The 17,034-nt window shown below is 34.4% G+C and overlaps 1 protein-coding gene and 1 pseudogene across 1 annotated transcript; both read right to left on the bottom strand.

Annotated features, from left to right (window-relative positions):
• Nucleotides 1-421: 421 nt before the first annotated feature.
• Nucleotides 422-1,360, bottom strand: LOC100028676 (olfactory receptor 4K13-like). Its single transcript, XM_001378614.3, has one exon. It carries the CDS (start codon nt 1,358-1,360, stop codon nt 422-424), a length of 939 nt encoding a protein of 312 aa, XP_001378651.3.
• A 5,123-nt stretch (nt 1,361-6,483) lies between these two features.
• Nucleotides 6,484-7,420, bottom strand: LOC100028660 (olfactory receptor 4K13-like; annotated as a pseudogene).
• Nucleotides 7,421-17,034: the final 9,614 nt, after the last annotated feature.

Below are 17,034 nucleotides of genomic sequence, written 5' to 3'. Positions count from 1 at the left end.
TCATTCCACTTTTGAAGTCTTTCTTCCCAGGGATTATCAAATGAAAAACCAGCATGTTTTCTTTGATACCAAAGATGATGGGACTAAAGAGTGAAATTTTTAAGCCATTAAGTTGAAGCCCTGATTTCCTATACAGATTTTCCAGTAGCCACATAATTTTTTCCCAAAATTGGATTAAATTGGAGTTATGAAGATTTCACAATTAAGGAAAAATTCTCTGATGCACAAAAGTAGCTAAAACAGATACAAAAAATCCTTTCTATAATATGATTGAAACATTTATACAAATAATGTTAATTTTTATTTATAAAGTCTATGTCCATATGTGTATATATATATATATATATATATATAAACATGTTAATTGGTTATTCTGAGAGTTATTCTCTGGGGTACAATAAGAATATAATCATCCTATCATTCAGAAGATTGTCTTGGAATTGATATGCCTGCTTCTCAGTCTAATCATGGCTGCTTTCATCTCCTGATTTCTCAAGCTGTAGATAATTGGATTGAGGAAGGGAGTGATAACTGAGTAAAACACAGAAAGAAATTTGTCTAATGTATAGCTACCAACTGGCCAAGCATAAATTAAGATGACTGGTCCAAAGAGAAGAGTGACCACAGTGATGTGAGCAGCCAGTGTGGACAGAGCCTTAGAGAGACCACTAGCAGAGCGATGCCAGACAGTGACTAATATTATAGTATAGGAGACAAGCAACAGAATGAAGGAGATCAGGGAAAGCAGTCCACTATCAGCAATAACAAGCATTTCTAGGATATAGGTGTCAGTGCAGGCTAATTTCAAGACAAGGGGAAGGTCACAAAAAACATCATCAATCACATTAGGGCCACAGAAGGGCAGATTCACCATGAAGGCCATTTGGCTCATAGTGTGCACAAAACCAACAATCCATGAGAGCAGCACACTCCCTACCAGAATTCGACGGTTCATGATAGTTGTATAATGGAGGGGCTTACATATTGCAACATATCTGTCAACAGCCATAACTATGAGAAGAGTCATCTCACTACCTCCAAAGAGATGAGCCAGAAACATCTGTGTCATGCAGCCCCACAGGGAGATAGTTTTTCTTTCTCTGAAGAAGTCTATGATCATTTTGGGGACAGTAACAGTGGAAAGAGACATGTCAAAAAGAGAGAGGTTGGCCAGGAGGAAGTACATGGGGGTTGAATGCAGATGGGAGTCAAGAGTCACCATGAGTATAATGAGAAAGTTCCCAGCCAAGATTAATGTATAGGCCAGAAAGAAAACCACAAAAAAGAAAATCTCAAGTTCCCAAGAATTGGTGAGTCCCAACAAAATGAATTCATTTACCACAGAGTTATTCATCTCCATCTAGTTGATATTCTTCAATTATCCAGATGTTTTCTGAAGGGAAGACAATCTGAAAGGAGCCACAATTTAAGATGAGTATTCTTTAGACTACGGAAAAGGAAATAATATTAACCATAAAAAGCAGTTGATGGTGAAGTCTAAAACTTCTTTGAAAAACTTTTTAGGGAAGCAATTTCAAATCAACCAACCTATTTCCTCAGATATACTCTCAATAATCAAAGAAAGGACACAGAAAGTAATCATGAAAATACTGATCAATAAATGAACGAGTAAAGATATTACTAGGGCACCAATGTGACAGGATAGTGTGACAGGCATATTGCAAGTTTCTGAGTCTAATGTGAATAAGTTCTGGGTGAGAATAGGGTTCTATCACAATTGATAAAATTAAAACAACAACCATGACAAACCAATGACTTTGTTAAACTGATCATTGGGAACTAGCATTTTATGGACAGGAATACCAGAGTGATTTGGAGAATCTGAAAAATCAGACGACTAGAATGTTCACTATCTACTTAATGAACCCTTTCTGACCAGAACTAAACTACCCTTAGGATTATGCAAAAAAGGAAAATATTCTGACCTAATGAGTAGTTCCAAATCACTGCATTTTTTTCTAATTAAATGCTTTAGCTGTTATTAGTTACAATTCAGACTTGATATATGAAGTCTAATCAACACAAATAATATATTATTCTTTTCATTAGGAACACCTAATAATCCCTTGGAATCTCATTTCAATATTGAAGTTTTCCTTTATAATGTTTGGACCTACTCATATAGACTGGATATTTTTCTTTTATACTTTCTCTTGGTGGTAGTTTAGTTCCAATCAATTGGTCTACCAATTCACCTGAGACACAACTTGTTCAAAGTCATGCCAAAGATTGACTTCTATCACCCATATTATTCAAGTGAGAAATTTCAAATAAAATAAAAACACATAAGTAACTACTACATTCTACCTTCAAAACTAGGCTCTGGCATTCCAAAGATGAAAAACAACAAAGCTTCTTCCTATACAAAGTCTAGATTCTATATTATAGGAAAAGAATAAGGTGATTGGTCATAGAATATAGAAAAAGAATTCTCTATTTCCTAATATCATACTGAAGAGGTTTTCTGCTGTATTTTGTTAACATTATCTTCTATGCTTGAAGTATACTACTCTAAATGTCTCTACTTTTATTGGTCATAAATAGGTAACTAGATAACACAGTAGATTAACAACTGGGCATGGTGTCAGGAAGAAGTGTGTTCAAAACTAGTCTCAGACATTAATTAGCTGTGTTACCATGGGAAAATTGATTCACCTCTATTTGTTTCAAGAACCTCAGCTATTCATTGAGCATAATAATATCACCTACCTTGTAGGTTGTTGCAAGAATCAAATAAGAATCTATTTCTAAAATGCCTGGAACATAATAAGGTCCATATGCATATTTATTCCTCTATTTCCTACCCCTACATCATATCCCCTGTTATCCAGAATGAAAAATTCTGTATCAAGTATTTTTCTCCTTCACTGTCCTTCACCCCATCAGCTTTTAATTATCTACAAACTTAATTTAGACCCTCAGCACCATCCCCTTTGAGAAATGTTTGTTAATTTTTAAAAAATGACTATGTAATATTTAATTAGACCTGTCAGTTTGCTCATTCCCTCCAATTCAGTCATCATACATTTGTCAAAATAACTTACCTAAATAATAGGACTAGGAAGGTAATTTGATGGTCAAATGTCATCTAGTTTTTTCATGTTACAAGTAAAATAAGGTGCAAGCTTTGAAGCATGACAAGAAAAAAACAGTCATGTATACTATGTTATAGCTAAAAGAGACAATTATCTTTGTACCGATCTCATTTTTCCTCTCTTGCCCCCAAGTATTTGCTCACATTATCATCCAAGGCTGGATCATACTCATTCATCATTGATGCCTTTTGGAATAAGTGCCCTTGCCACTTCCACAGGCTGACTTAATTCACACAACTCAAAGTGATTTCTCTCTCCTTAATTTTTTTCCCTCCTACATATTTCCCTTATCATGCTGTATGCTTTCCATTTGTACCTTATTTGTGCACATGAAAAGCAGCATGTTGGAGGAGAAAGACCACAATAAAAAAGAATTCAAATGCTGCCTCTGGTACTCCTAAAATTTGAGTGATCGTGGTCAAGTTATATCACTGTTTTTTAATTCTGAATCTGAAAATGGGGAGAATAATATTCATAATTAATACATTACAGAATTTAGGAAAGAATAAATAATCATTGCATTATATTACAAGAGTTTTACAAATTCTTGGCAAACTAAAACCCAAAAGAAATAGCAACCATTCACCTGCACTGCTCTAATAATTTGTGACCTCTTTTAGTGTACAGTTTCTATGATTTTTGTTCTTTGTTCCACCACTTCCAGGGGTACTATCAAGAATATAGAATGAGTCTAGTAAGAATTTGCCGAATTGAACAGAAATTTGCTACCTGGATCAGGAAAATGATTGCTAAATACCTTAAATCTCTCTCCTGGTCCTATGGTATCCAAGAAGAGTCACTTAGTTGTTAGCTTAGAATGATTCATTCTCCATAAAATCATAGGGTCATTGAAGTAAAATTGTAATAGACCTCTGAAACCAGCTAGTATCAACCACTTGTTTTACAGATGAGTCAACTGAGGCTTGTGGAGGTAAAATAATATTCAGCCCTTTATTGGAAGAGAGTACATCTTTTCATTTTAGTTGTCAAGTCTCTTTAAAAATCAATTATGCAGAAGTTTCAGTATATTGACTTTAGACATTCAACCCACCAGTTCAAGACAAAGATGACAAAGAAAAGCCTCTTCAAAGAGATGCAAACACATGGTTTTGATCCTCTTAGCTTTTTTCCTCTGACTTAGGAAGTAATCTTATATACATTATTAGGAAGGGGAAAATGATGAAAACCTTATGTAATCATGATCTAAACATCAGAAGAGCAAATCTCCTTGGGAATTATTAGAGAACTATGCTTAAGCTCCACCCTAAACTTCATGAGAAAGATTAGTTTTCAGATCATTAAGGTATAAAATTAATTTTACCAAAGAACTGAACTTCTGAATCTGAACTATATGTCATATGGAAGAAGAGACAGACTACTAATAGAGTATTGATTAATTTCCCAATCTGAATGAATATGTAGCCAATGGGTTTCTTTCCCTCCTATCTTTCTGTCATAATTTGTCTTCCTCAACATCCTTTCAAAGTCTAAACACAGGGCCTTTCCTCTGATGCAAAAAGTATCTGTAAATCAGTAAATATAAATGTGTTTCCACCGGAGCACTGAGTAGCCAGAAAGAAGCAAGGAATTCAACACTATTGAATTTTTTTTAATCCTTTCTTGATTTCATATCTGATATTACAACTTCATTTCATTCTAATTATTTTGCTGTTATTTACATGTCTACATATTGTATTTTGGTTGTAGAATCTTTTTTGGATGCCTCTTAATTCTAGCACCTTTTCTCAGGTAAATTTTTTTCAGTTTATCCTTTATAAAGTTTGCATCTACATACCTATATATTGCTTCAACTATTCGATTGGAGGCTCTTTTAAAATTTTTAAAAGGTCTGTAATTTACTTTGTTTTAAATGATGATTATGAAAATATAAGGGCTAGAATACAGGGATAAACTAGTCTATTTAAAAGAAAAAAAACCCCAACATAATGTCTTAAAATACTAAGGCTTCTTGATTAACAACTCTTAGTTTAAGCTTTATACAAGCAATAATACTCTTTAGAATGAATTTTTGCCTTTTCAGTTGGCTATAATTATATCCTACAGTGTAGTAATAGAATGACCTGAAAGCTGCTCTAGTGATTTTTTAATTACCTGGGATCTACGTTTATTTCAGAATAATATGTGTGTATGCACATTTAACAATAATATGTGCTGGACATTGCATACAATTTGGCCCCATCTGAATGTTAGCTTCATAATAGTCCAACCATATCTGTGTGAGGAAGGCTCAACTGCCTTGTGGATTCTATGCTCAACACTATATAACATGACAGGGTTCTTATTTAATTATCCTTTGTAGAGGGATTTAACTCTCCTTAGTATCAGCATCTCAAATCTCCTTGGACATTAAAGGAGAATTTGATAAACTCTGTTCCTGGACTAAAAGATGATTTGACCTCTAAGGCTATCAAAACTAAGCAAGTTTTCCTACCTATTCATTACGAAACTGAAACTAAGCTATATTTTAGGTAATAGTAAAACACAAAAAGATCAAAGAATAGATGTTTAAATTTATTAAGTTAAAGCTGTGGTTTTAAAATACAGATCTTTATCGAATTGAATTTCAGTTATGAAGGTCTCACAATTAAGGAAAAATTCAGAGATGCACAAAACAGAAATACAAACCCAAATAATTTTTTAATGTCAGGTATAAATTGTTTTACATTGTGCATATCCTTTGAACCAGCAATACCATTCAAGTTCTTAATCATAATGAGATTTTAAAAAGGATAAAGGACTTGCTTGTTCAAAAATATTTATAGCAGTTCTCTTTGTGGTGGCAAAGAATTAATAACTGAGAGAATGTGCATCAACTGGAGAATAGATGAACAAGCTTTGATAGATGACTGTAAGAGATTATTAATGTACTGTAAAAAATGATGTAAAGAATAACTTAAGAAAAGTCTGCAAAGACTTATATGAACTGATGCAAAGTGAAGGGAGCAGAAGCATGAGAACATTCCACACAGTAACAGCAATATTATATGATGAACACATATGAATGGCAACTATTCATAAATATACAGTATTGCAAGAAAACTCTCAAGGACTCATAATGAAAAATGTCATTTGCATCCTGAGAAAGAATTGGAGTCCAAATTGCTTGCTATCTTGGGGAGAGGAAAGGGAATGAAGGGTGAGAATTTGACTCAAATTTAAAGAAAATAAAGACTAAAATTAACTTTTTTCATGTAATTGAGGAAAATAGTAAAATAGTAGTAAACAAATTGTTTTGTAAATAGGATTAATTTTTATTTATAAAGTCTATACATATCTATATACATATATATAATTGGTGATTTTTAAGAATTATTCTCTAGGCTACAATAAGAAATTTTATCATAATTTAGAAGGTTGGCTTGAAGTTGATGCTCCAGCTTCTCAGTCTAGTCATAGCTGCTTTCATCTCCTGATTCCTTAAGCTATAAATTACTGGATTTAGGAGAGGAGTGATAACTGAGTAAAACACTGAAAGAAATTTGTCTATTGTATAGCTACTAATTGGCAAACCATAAATTAAGATTAGTGACCCAAAGAAAAGAATGACCACTGTGATATGAGCAGACAGTGTGGACAGAGCCTTAGAGAGCCCATTAGCAGAGCGATGCCAGACAGTGACTAATATAATAATATAGGACATCAGTAAGGTAATGAAGGCAATTAGGGAAAGCAGCTCACTGAAAACAACAAGAAGCAATTCCAGAACAGAGGTGTCAGTGCAGGCAAGTTTCAAGACCAGGGGAAGGTCACAAAAAACATCATCAATCACATTAGGACCACAGAAGGGCAGACTGACCATAAAGGCCACTTGGCTCATGGTATTCACAAAGCCAACAGTCCATGAGAGCAGTATACTTCCTACAAGGATTCGGTGGTTCATGATAGTTGTATAGTGGAGGGGGTGGCATATTGCAACATATCTGTCAATAGCCATTACTATGAGAAGAGTCATCTCAGTACCACCAAAGAGATGAGCCAGAAATATCTGTGCCATGAAACCTCAAAAGGAGATGGTTTTCTTCCTTTTGAAGAAATTTATGATCATCTTGAAGACAGTCACAGTGGAAAGAACTATGTCAAGAAAGTAAAAATTGACCAGGAGAAAGTACATGGGAGTTGAGTGTAGGCAGGAGTCAAGAGTCACCAAAAGTACAATGAAACCGTTTCCAGCCGAGATTGACATATAAACCAAGATTACTAAAAAAGAAAATCTCAAGGTCCCAAGAGTTGGTGAGTCCTAATAAAATGAATTCATTTATCATCGAGTTATTCTTTGTCTCCATTTTGTTGATATTCTTCAAGCATCCAGAAGTTCTCTATAGGAAGGAAAAACCAAAAGAAGTCATACTTTCAGCTGAGTATTGTTGGGTATGGAGAAAAAGGGAAAGAATATTTCACATTAAAAATAGATAATATTGAATGCTATTAACTCTTAGAAACACCATTCAGTTGTTTCATTTAATCTCTCTAAACCGGTTTCCTCAGCAATACGATAGAAATAATAATATTATCTTTCTCATGGTTGTGAGAATAAAATGAAATAATTGTAAGTCCTTGAGCCCCAAACTTGGCATATGTAGGTGTTAATAATCCCTTGTTTGCTTTCCCTCTTCTTATCTTTACATTCTTTTCTCACTGAACACTATAAGACAGATATTCAAAAATCTAAATTGAATTGAATATCAATATTATGCTCTGAAAGCTTATATCATTGATGCCGACTTGATTTCATGTATTGTCTTTTACTGTAAACATAACATCTGGTCATAATGGCTATAAGATTGTTTGTTTGGCCTATACTTAAATTGTGTTGAAATTTATTTCCTCAGCACTATTGACTTGTATGTTACTCTAAGGCATTGATCATCTCCATTACTACCAACTCATTTACACATTCTTCTTGGTTCTAACTTTCTAATACCACTTTAATCTGTTTCTTCCACTCACATAAAAACCCAACTTAATTCACACCTTCATCACCATTCACCTTGATAATTGTTTCCTGAATTGGATTGCATTGGACTGTTTTTAATTATTCTAATTCATGTCATTTATATGAATTATTCCTAACTCTAATCTGTTCTTCCCTGCTAACAAAACTAGCTTCCTAAGTAATAAGAAGTGTGGCAAAGTCCCCAGGGCTCCATTAGCTTCCTATTGCAAAGGAAATAAAATGTTTCATGTGCTAGCCTATTACAAGTTGATTTTCCAGTTCCCTCTCCAATGCTAGCTCCATTGTCTCTCATAGCCTCAATTATTCCCTACATGCCAATACACAATAGATCTATGTTCTTGCAGTTACAAAGGTGAAAAACAACAAGGCTGCCTCCTATATAGATATGTAGATACTATAGGAAAAGAATAGGGCAAGATAAATGGCCACAGCATATGGAAGAATGATTCTTCCTTTCCTAATCACATCCTGAATATCTTTGTACTTTTCCTCCGTACTTTTCCTCACATTATCTTTTATGCTTCAAATATTTTAAACTAAACATCCCTATTTTTATTGCTCATAATAGGCAACTACATAGCACATAGGATAGATAACATTGCAAGGAGGTAAGATCTACATTCAAATCTAGCCACAGACACTTACTAGCTATGTGAGCAGGAGCAAGTCATTTAATCCCTTTTGGTCTCAGCATCAAGTTGACCAGGATATATTTTTCCAGGCATCTCTAATTTATCTTGTAACAAATAGCCTGGCATTATCTGAGTTACCCCACTATACAGATTGAGGAGGAGACAAAGACAAGCCAGAGGTGCCTTTCTTAGGTATAAATCCTGCACAAGAATCAATACACTCTTCCATTTTAACATAGCTGCCAAAATTATTTTCATACTGCTCATAATAGATCTTAACAGTTCATTCATCACTTTCATTTGCTTCCCATTGTGCTGAGGGTCATCAGTCCACAATGCCTTGACAGAGTCACGTGTGGTAGCTGGGGAGACCACAGAGTGGTCCTTGGCGAGATGTGACTGCCCACTCTATCCCCCTTGCATGACCTCTTTCATCAATGCCCCTTACCTATAAATTGACATGATTATTATCCCCTCTAGGCTCAAAAGAAATAATGCAAGAGCAAAACACCTGTACCCTAATTCTCCAAAACATCACCAAAATATCAGACCCTCAAACCCAATCCCAAAAAGACTATCGTGGGTTAACTTTTACTTAGGTACATAATTCCCAGTGAAAACCACAGCTACAGGCCAAGCCCAGAACTTTCTCATGAAGTCAGCACACAAATCAATCATAGAGACCCAGGCAATAAGTACAAGTACCTCAAGCTTCAGTATGCCTCAGTGACTCGATCACACAAATCAGTAACTCCCTAGAAGCCACCAGTCTAAATTTGAATTGTATTCCCAGACCCCTCAGCCTCCATGATATGATTGTTGAACTGTATTCTAAGAACTGCTGATTAATTATTCCATTTTATTAAAAGTAATATGTAATTTTCCTTGATTGTTTGTAAGCTCAAAACTTCTCACAGGGTAATGAGAAAATTAAGCCACCTGTGACAAAAATCATTTATCTTGTGTGCAACCTTTATTCTGTCTGTAATCACAATACAAGACTATAGAATGTTAATCAAGTGATTTCTTAAAAGTTGATGTATTACTTTTCCAATTATCTCTCTTTGATTTTGTGTGTAGGCATGCCAAGAGAATGGGTATAAAAATAAAGATCAGACATCGGGAAAGTGGAGCAGCTGTCAGATGCAAAGCAATCCCATGGCTATTATGATTAAACTGTCTTCCATTTGTTATTTTTGTTGACTGATCATTCGCCACCAGTAGGGATACCCTGTATTCTTGGGCAAGGGTGGACTTTGCCCGTGACACCATTGGAAACAGAATAAAGGAAAATTCTTTATTTTAGCATGGAAGGCTTTTTACATACCTGATATTGCACTCAAAAAGAAGAATTATCTTTTTACTGAATTTGATTACTATTACTTCTCTCTTCTCTCCACATTTGCATGAGAATGTCCCAGATGACCAGTTGTTGAGAGTATCTTTAGATTTTTTTTTCCTTTTTGTTCATATTCTTTAAACTCACTTGCTGTTTTACTCAGAAAGCTTTCCCTGATCCAGCGAGCTGAAAGTGATTTCTTCTTCCTCACTTTTTACTGTCCTTTACTTGGTCCTTCATGCCATTTTACCTTCTAAAATCTTTGATATGTATTTGTGTAAATTAACAGTTTCATTGTATAGTGTTTGACTTGCTTTCAGGTGAGACCTAGATTTATCCTATTTCTGGATATTAGCTTTATGATCATGAAAAAATAACTTAACATCTTTAGGTCTCATTTTGTTTATCTTTAAAGCAAGTTGTTTTTTTTTTCCACTAGATGGCTTCTGAGTACTTGAGTCTGGATGTATACCTAGGATCCCCTGATCCCTTTGCAAATTGATGATTCAATAGTTAAAAGGAAATTAAAATGTGATAGACCCAAGACTTCAGTTTTTAAAAGGACTTTGGGATGGAAGACTCACTGTTGTGAAGATGGAAAGGAATAGCTTAAGGTTTCTTTTAAACTTTAAAACTCATTGTAAATGTCAACTACTACTTTTATTTCTAGTGTATATTGGTATACCTATGGTCCTAGCAAACCATGGTTTTGTTAGGGACAGAATCAATCATTTTTATCTTTGTATTCCCATTGCCAATAAATTGACAAGAACATCATAATCACTTAATAAAAATATAATTTGATTGAAATTAACAATTTTGAATATTAAGAGGATGCACAAAACTTGAGGTCTCAGTTCTCATAGGGACTTAAACTAGTCATCCAGTAATACTTGAGAAAGATATCATATTCATAATAACTCTACTCACCCAGCTACCCCTATTAGTAAGGATATTTCTTTTCCATTCAGTTAACAAATCTATGTAGACATCTTTCTGTTAGATGGCTATAATACTGATATTGGTCATTCACCTTACTAGCTTTAGACAAAGGTCATCTAGATGAAAAACATCAAGGAGCATTATTTTCAGCGAGATACATTAAGATTATAAACAACAATTTTTCCTATAACCCCAGGAAGATATATATATATATATATGTTTATAATTTCTCAAAATGGAAAAATATGTGAAATTATTTTAAATCACAAGAAGCATAGATAGCAGAAGAACAATTCTCCATGGGAATCGCTAAATAACCATGCTGATTTTTCCTAGGCTTCAAAAGGAGAAACAAAATTATTTCATCAATAAAGGTTCAGGTGAATTTCACCAAAGGAACAGAAATAATACTCATCTGCACTTATTCCAGAGAAAAGATTATTCCATGTAATAAATGCAAGGATAAAGGACATCTAGAAGCAGTCATTAAAAATTATGAAAAGCATTAAAAATTATTAATGTCATAAAATGGATGTTTTTTAATATATGCACATAGACCTCTAATGAACCCCTCTTCATCATTTCCCTGTTTCTGTGCAGAACACCACCATCATTCTTGCTACCCATGCTCCAGATCTTGGAATCATTTTTTGATTCCTTCCTCTTCTTTATTGTATATACTTTCTCAAAGGTGTCTTTTTGTCCAAAGACACTGTAGCCTTTATTCCCTCCTCTCTAGTCATACTACTATAACCCTCATTCAGAACTTGATCTTCTTGAATATCATATCATTTTTCTATCTTTTATTTTACCTTTAAGTCTTTTTCCTTATTCCATTTAAAATGTATAGTCTCAAAAGTTATAATCCTATAACTAATAACACAGTACCAAAGGTCCAATTTTATATAGGTAGGCTTCATTTTCAAGGATTTCTTGTGTAAAAGGAGTCTATCTTCAGTGCACATCTCTCCAGGAATTCCATTAGAAACACTGTTCTTTCATTTAGCTTCCCCCTTTTCCAGGTTATTACCAAAAAGTGTCAGAATTTGGTTCATCTTTACCTTTCTATAACAAAAACGAAAAGACTCCTCCTTTCCAATAATAACTATAAAATCAACACCCTGAATACAGGGCTGCTTTTATTTAATCTAACAGAAAATGCAAAGGAGTAGTAGCAGGGCCATAAATATTCACAATAATTATATTCTGATAAGCTGTATCTCTTCAGATTTCCAGTGATATAATACTATTTTAGATGGGGACTTTAAAAGAGGACAACATTTGAATGATTAGTCCAATGAAATACCTCCCAATAAGTCCCATCTCTCAGGGACCTGTATGTTACCAAATAAATTAGTATTTGTGCATGTGTGTTTCTGAAGTGGGGAGTGTGGTGTTCCCTGAAAGGTGTCAACTAGAAAAAACGCAGAACTATTAAATAGTCAAAATCACTCTTTAATCAAGGGAAAAGGGGTTAGCGCTACTAATCCGACAACAGAGCTGCTTCCCAAGACTGCACAGAGTCAAGATGCCCTGGTCACTAGCCCCTGGGAGTGCCACCAACTCAGGATGGACTCCGGGGAACAAAAGAACTTGGGGAACCTATATACCCTTTGGGAAAACCGAGGGCAGGGAAAGATGATTGACATTACTATGGCTACAAGGAAAATGGGAGTGTTCAAACTACACTGACAAGACACAATCAAGCTAGAAGCTAGGGTGCAAGAGAAGGGGGCTGCTTACAATGGTTACTAAAGGATGGTTCATGCCCAGGTCTGACCTTCCTGAGAAAGGTTCTAATACAATAGGGGACTCTACCTAAAACAAAGAATGTCCTTAGCATATGCTTATCTCAGCCAACCAGGATTATCATTTCCCTTCAGGGTAGATTCTCATGGGAACAGGGAACAAGGACAAGCTTTTGGGGTCTCCAATCTACAAGCTAAATCTAAAATTTGGGTTCATCAGATCTCACTAGGCCACAAGTTTGGGATTCCTAAATTCCATATTGACACAGGAAAAAAGTGCTCAAGCTCATTAGAGCCTCTAAAACACCATCTCTCAACATGTAGGTTCCAGATAACACTATCTTTATATATATATATATATATATATTTGATATATGAGGAAATATACTGAATTTGATCCTTTATCATGGTTCACAACTTTTTCTATTACTTACCTTTTCAACTTGATCCAGGAAGGCTCAATCCAAAATCTCATCTGCTGGTTCCAGGACATCCTCAGAATTCCAATATTGCCCATGCCTCCAAAAAAGTCCAGAGATCATGGGGATGTTCCCTGCTATTCATCTTTCTCTTGAAAGGCAACATGGCCTGAAGAAGCTCAGCCCATTTGTACTTGACCTATTTCTCTCTGACATCAGGAATGGGATGTCCTCCTTCACAAATTCCTTTTAAAGACTGAAGTCAAGGGTCTATCACGGTTGCATCAATTTCCTGTTATTCATTGAATTATTATGAATGAGGTGGCAAAGGGACCAGAGGATCCTAGGTATTCACTGAGGCTCAACAACTCAGAGGCCAGATAGTGAAAAAATAGAACTGTAGTTACAGATGAGGAAATTCTTATTTAAGGAATTAAATACCTTACTCAATATCACAGGCAAAATAATACCAAGAAAAAGGCAAGGAATTCGTATCTTTTAAAGGAATTGCATTTCCTTTGTCTTGAGAGTTTCACATGTTTAAAAAAGTTTTAATAATCTTTAAAATAATGAGTTTCAAATTATCCTCTTCCTCCAGTCCCTCCAAAGTCATTGACAAGGTCATGAATATTTTAATTATACATTTTAATATATGCAAAATATAATTGACATTAACCATATTGCAAAAGAAAATACAAACAAAAATCTCCAAGAAAAATAAAGTTTTAAAAAGTATGCTTCAATCTACACATAGAGTTCATCAATTCTATTTTAGGAGTGTAAAGATTAAAAATTTGGGGAAGCTGAGGCAGGTAGAAATTAGTTTCTCTCTGCAAGGAGTATAATATTTTTATGAGGTTTATCAAAGGTTAAGGATTAAAGCAAGTACAGAATAAGAAAGCACATGTCTAGGCCAGAGAGGCCTAGACAAGATAACCTCACATCATGAAAGAGATGCGTCTGCTCCAAAACAGAAGTCCAAAAGAGGCCGAGCATATTCACAACCAGGTTTAAATACCCCATCTCCCTCTCGGCCCAGGTGAGAATTCAGTGAGATTAAAGGGTATTCTGGGGAAGTGGAGCAAGGATTTCTGGGGATTGAAGTCCTAGATTCGAGTCTATTTTTACAGGAGATAGCAATTTTCTTAAATTGAGATAGCAATTTTTTCTTGAATCCTTTTGCATTGTCTTGGATTTATTTTTTGATTAAAGAACCTAAGCCTTTCACAGCTGATCCTTGTTATAATATTACTACTGCTGTGTACAGTGTCTTCTGGTTATGCTTACTTCATTGCATGGATTCACGTATGTCATTTTAGGGTTTTCAGAACCCATCATACATATCATTTCTTATAATACAATAACATTCCATTAAAACCATATTATACAACATGTTCATCAATTTCCTAGTTAGAATACAATCAATTTCCAATTTATCTCATCAGAAAAAGAACTGCTTCTAGTATTTTTGAACAAACAAGTCATTTTCCCTTTAAATTTACTTTGTATCAGGAATGATTATAGCAAAAGCTTAGTAAATAGTTGTTAATTAATAAATGCTTTTTTGGCTTGACTTAATATGCTGGTAAAGATGTGTATTGGTGCAAATAATATGGAAACTGTTTTTGAATTATGCAAACATTATGTCCATGCCTTCCAATCCAGAGATTCCTTTGCTAGGCATATGTCTTCAGAAAGGGTCTATGTATATGTATACACAATATTTGTACACACCAAAATATTCCTACCAATATTTTTGATGATGTTGTAGTAAAGAATCATAAAAACCCTCCCATTTATTGGGGGATGATGAAACAAAATGTGGTGTTTTGCATGGGTATAATTAATATACAACAGTGAGTTTGCTAAAAAATTGAAATTTGTCAAGATTTTCAGGAATGATTGTAAAGAGAAATAAACAGAGCCAGGAAAAGAATATCCACAATGACAAGTCAGGAAAATGGAAATAACAATAACCACCAAACAAATGAAAATAAGGGTTGTGAAATTTTTTTAAAAATTGATTGACACCCAAAGAAGAGATATGAGAAGATACATCACACTGCAGTTTTGTTGAGGTGGATAGGAGTTAAATATTGTAGATAACATCACATTTTTTTCAATGTGTTTTTTCCCCTTTTCTTCCCCTTATTCCTTCTAAAAAACATTCCTTGTTTTAAGTGATGTATCTCTAGGAATGGCAGTGAAGGAAGAATATAAGGGAAAATCCAGAAATATAAAACCGAAAGAAATGGATAAAATCTATTAAAACAAAAATCTTATTGATTGATGGTTCTTATATTTAGCTTTATACATATATTCAATGACTATTTTAGGCTGAATGTTACCCTTTTCAATTGGCAATAATGATATCATGCACTGGAGAAATAAGATTACCTAAAAGTTACTCGAGAGGTTTTTCTAATTACCTAGAATTTCAGCTTCTTTCAGAGTCATATATGTGTGTGTGTGTGTGTGTGTGTGTGTGTGTGTGTGTGTTTCATGTCAATAGGTACTTTGCAATTCTGTGCAATGTAGCCTCCTTTAAGCATAACTTTCATAAGGGTATATCCCTTTGTGTAAGTAAGCTTAACTATCTTCTGGACTCTCAGCCTTATCATATGAAATATGAATTAGTGTCATGGTTATTAACCAAATGCTCTTTAAAAAGGCATAAAATCATCCTTGATGCTACCATCTGAAATCGTTTTTTTTTTAATATTGTTAGAGAATTTTTTTATTCCAATACTTTTTTTTTTAATTTGGTCAATTTCAAATATTATTCCTTGGTTATAAAAATCATTATCTATTCCTCCCTCCCTTCTCCTTCCCCTCCCATAGACAACATGCAATTCCACTGGGTATTACATGTGTCCTGGATCAGAACCTATTTCCATGTTGTTGGTATTTGCACTAGAGTGATCATTTAGAGTCTACGTCCCCAATCATATCCCCCTTGACCCATGTAATCAAGCAGTTGTTTTCCTTTGGTGTTTTTACTCCCATAGATTTTCCTCTGAATGTGGATAGTGTTCTTTCTCATAGATCCCTCCAGGTTGTTCAGGATCACTGCATTGCCACTAAAGGAGAAGTCCACTACATTCGATTGTACCACAGTGTATCAGTCTCTGTGTACAATGTTCTCCTGGTTCTGCTCCTTTCGCTCTGCATCACTTCCTGGAGGTTGTTCCAGTTTCCATGGAATTCCTCCACTTTATATTCCTTTGAGCAAAATAGTATTCCATCACCAACATATACCACAATTTGTTCAGCCATTCCCCAATTGAAGGGCATCCCCTCATTTTCCAATTTTTTGCCACCACAAAGAGTGCAGCTATGAATATTCTTGTATATGTCTTTTTCTTTATTATCTCTTTGGGATACAAACCAAGTAGTGCTATGGCTGGGTCAAAAAGCAGACATTCTTTTATTGCCCTTTGGGCATAGTTCCAAATTGCCCTCCAGAATGGTTGAATCAATTCACAATTTATTGTTAGAGAATTTGATAAATTCCATTTTTGAAATGTGTTTAAAGCATTTCACCATGTAATTCTTTCTCCCTAGAGATTATCAAATTATAAGTCTCTATGTTTCATATACAAAAAGGTCATACCAATAAAGAATGGAAGAAAATTTAGAAATCATTAAAGTTCAAGACCTGATTTTCTATACCGATTTTTGGGTAGTCATGTAGTTTGTGATTCCAAGATTGGATTGAATTAGAGTCATGAATGTCTCAGAATTAAGGGATATTTCTGATGCACAAAAGTCAGCAAACCACACAAAATACCCCTTTTAATAACATTATTCACATATTCAATTAAGATTAATTTTTTATTTATAGTATATGTCCACATATATAC

This window comes from Monodelphis domestica, chromosome 1 (assembly GCF_027887165.1).
Source record: "Monodelphis domestica isolate mMonDom1 chromosome 1, mMonDom1.pri, whole genome shotgun sequence".
Taxonomy (NCBI): domain Eukaryota; kingdom Metazoa; phylum Chordata; class Mammalia; order Didelphimorphia; family Didelphidae; genus Monodelphis; species Monodelphis domestica.
The sequence above is the reverse complement of the archived record's forward strand: the minus strand, read 5'-3'. Positions and strand labels throughout refer to the sequence as shown.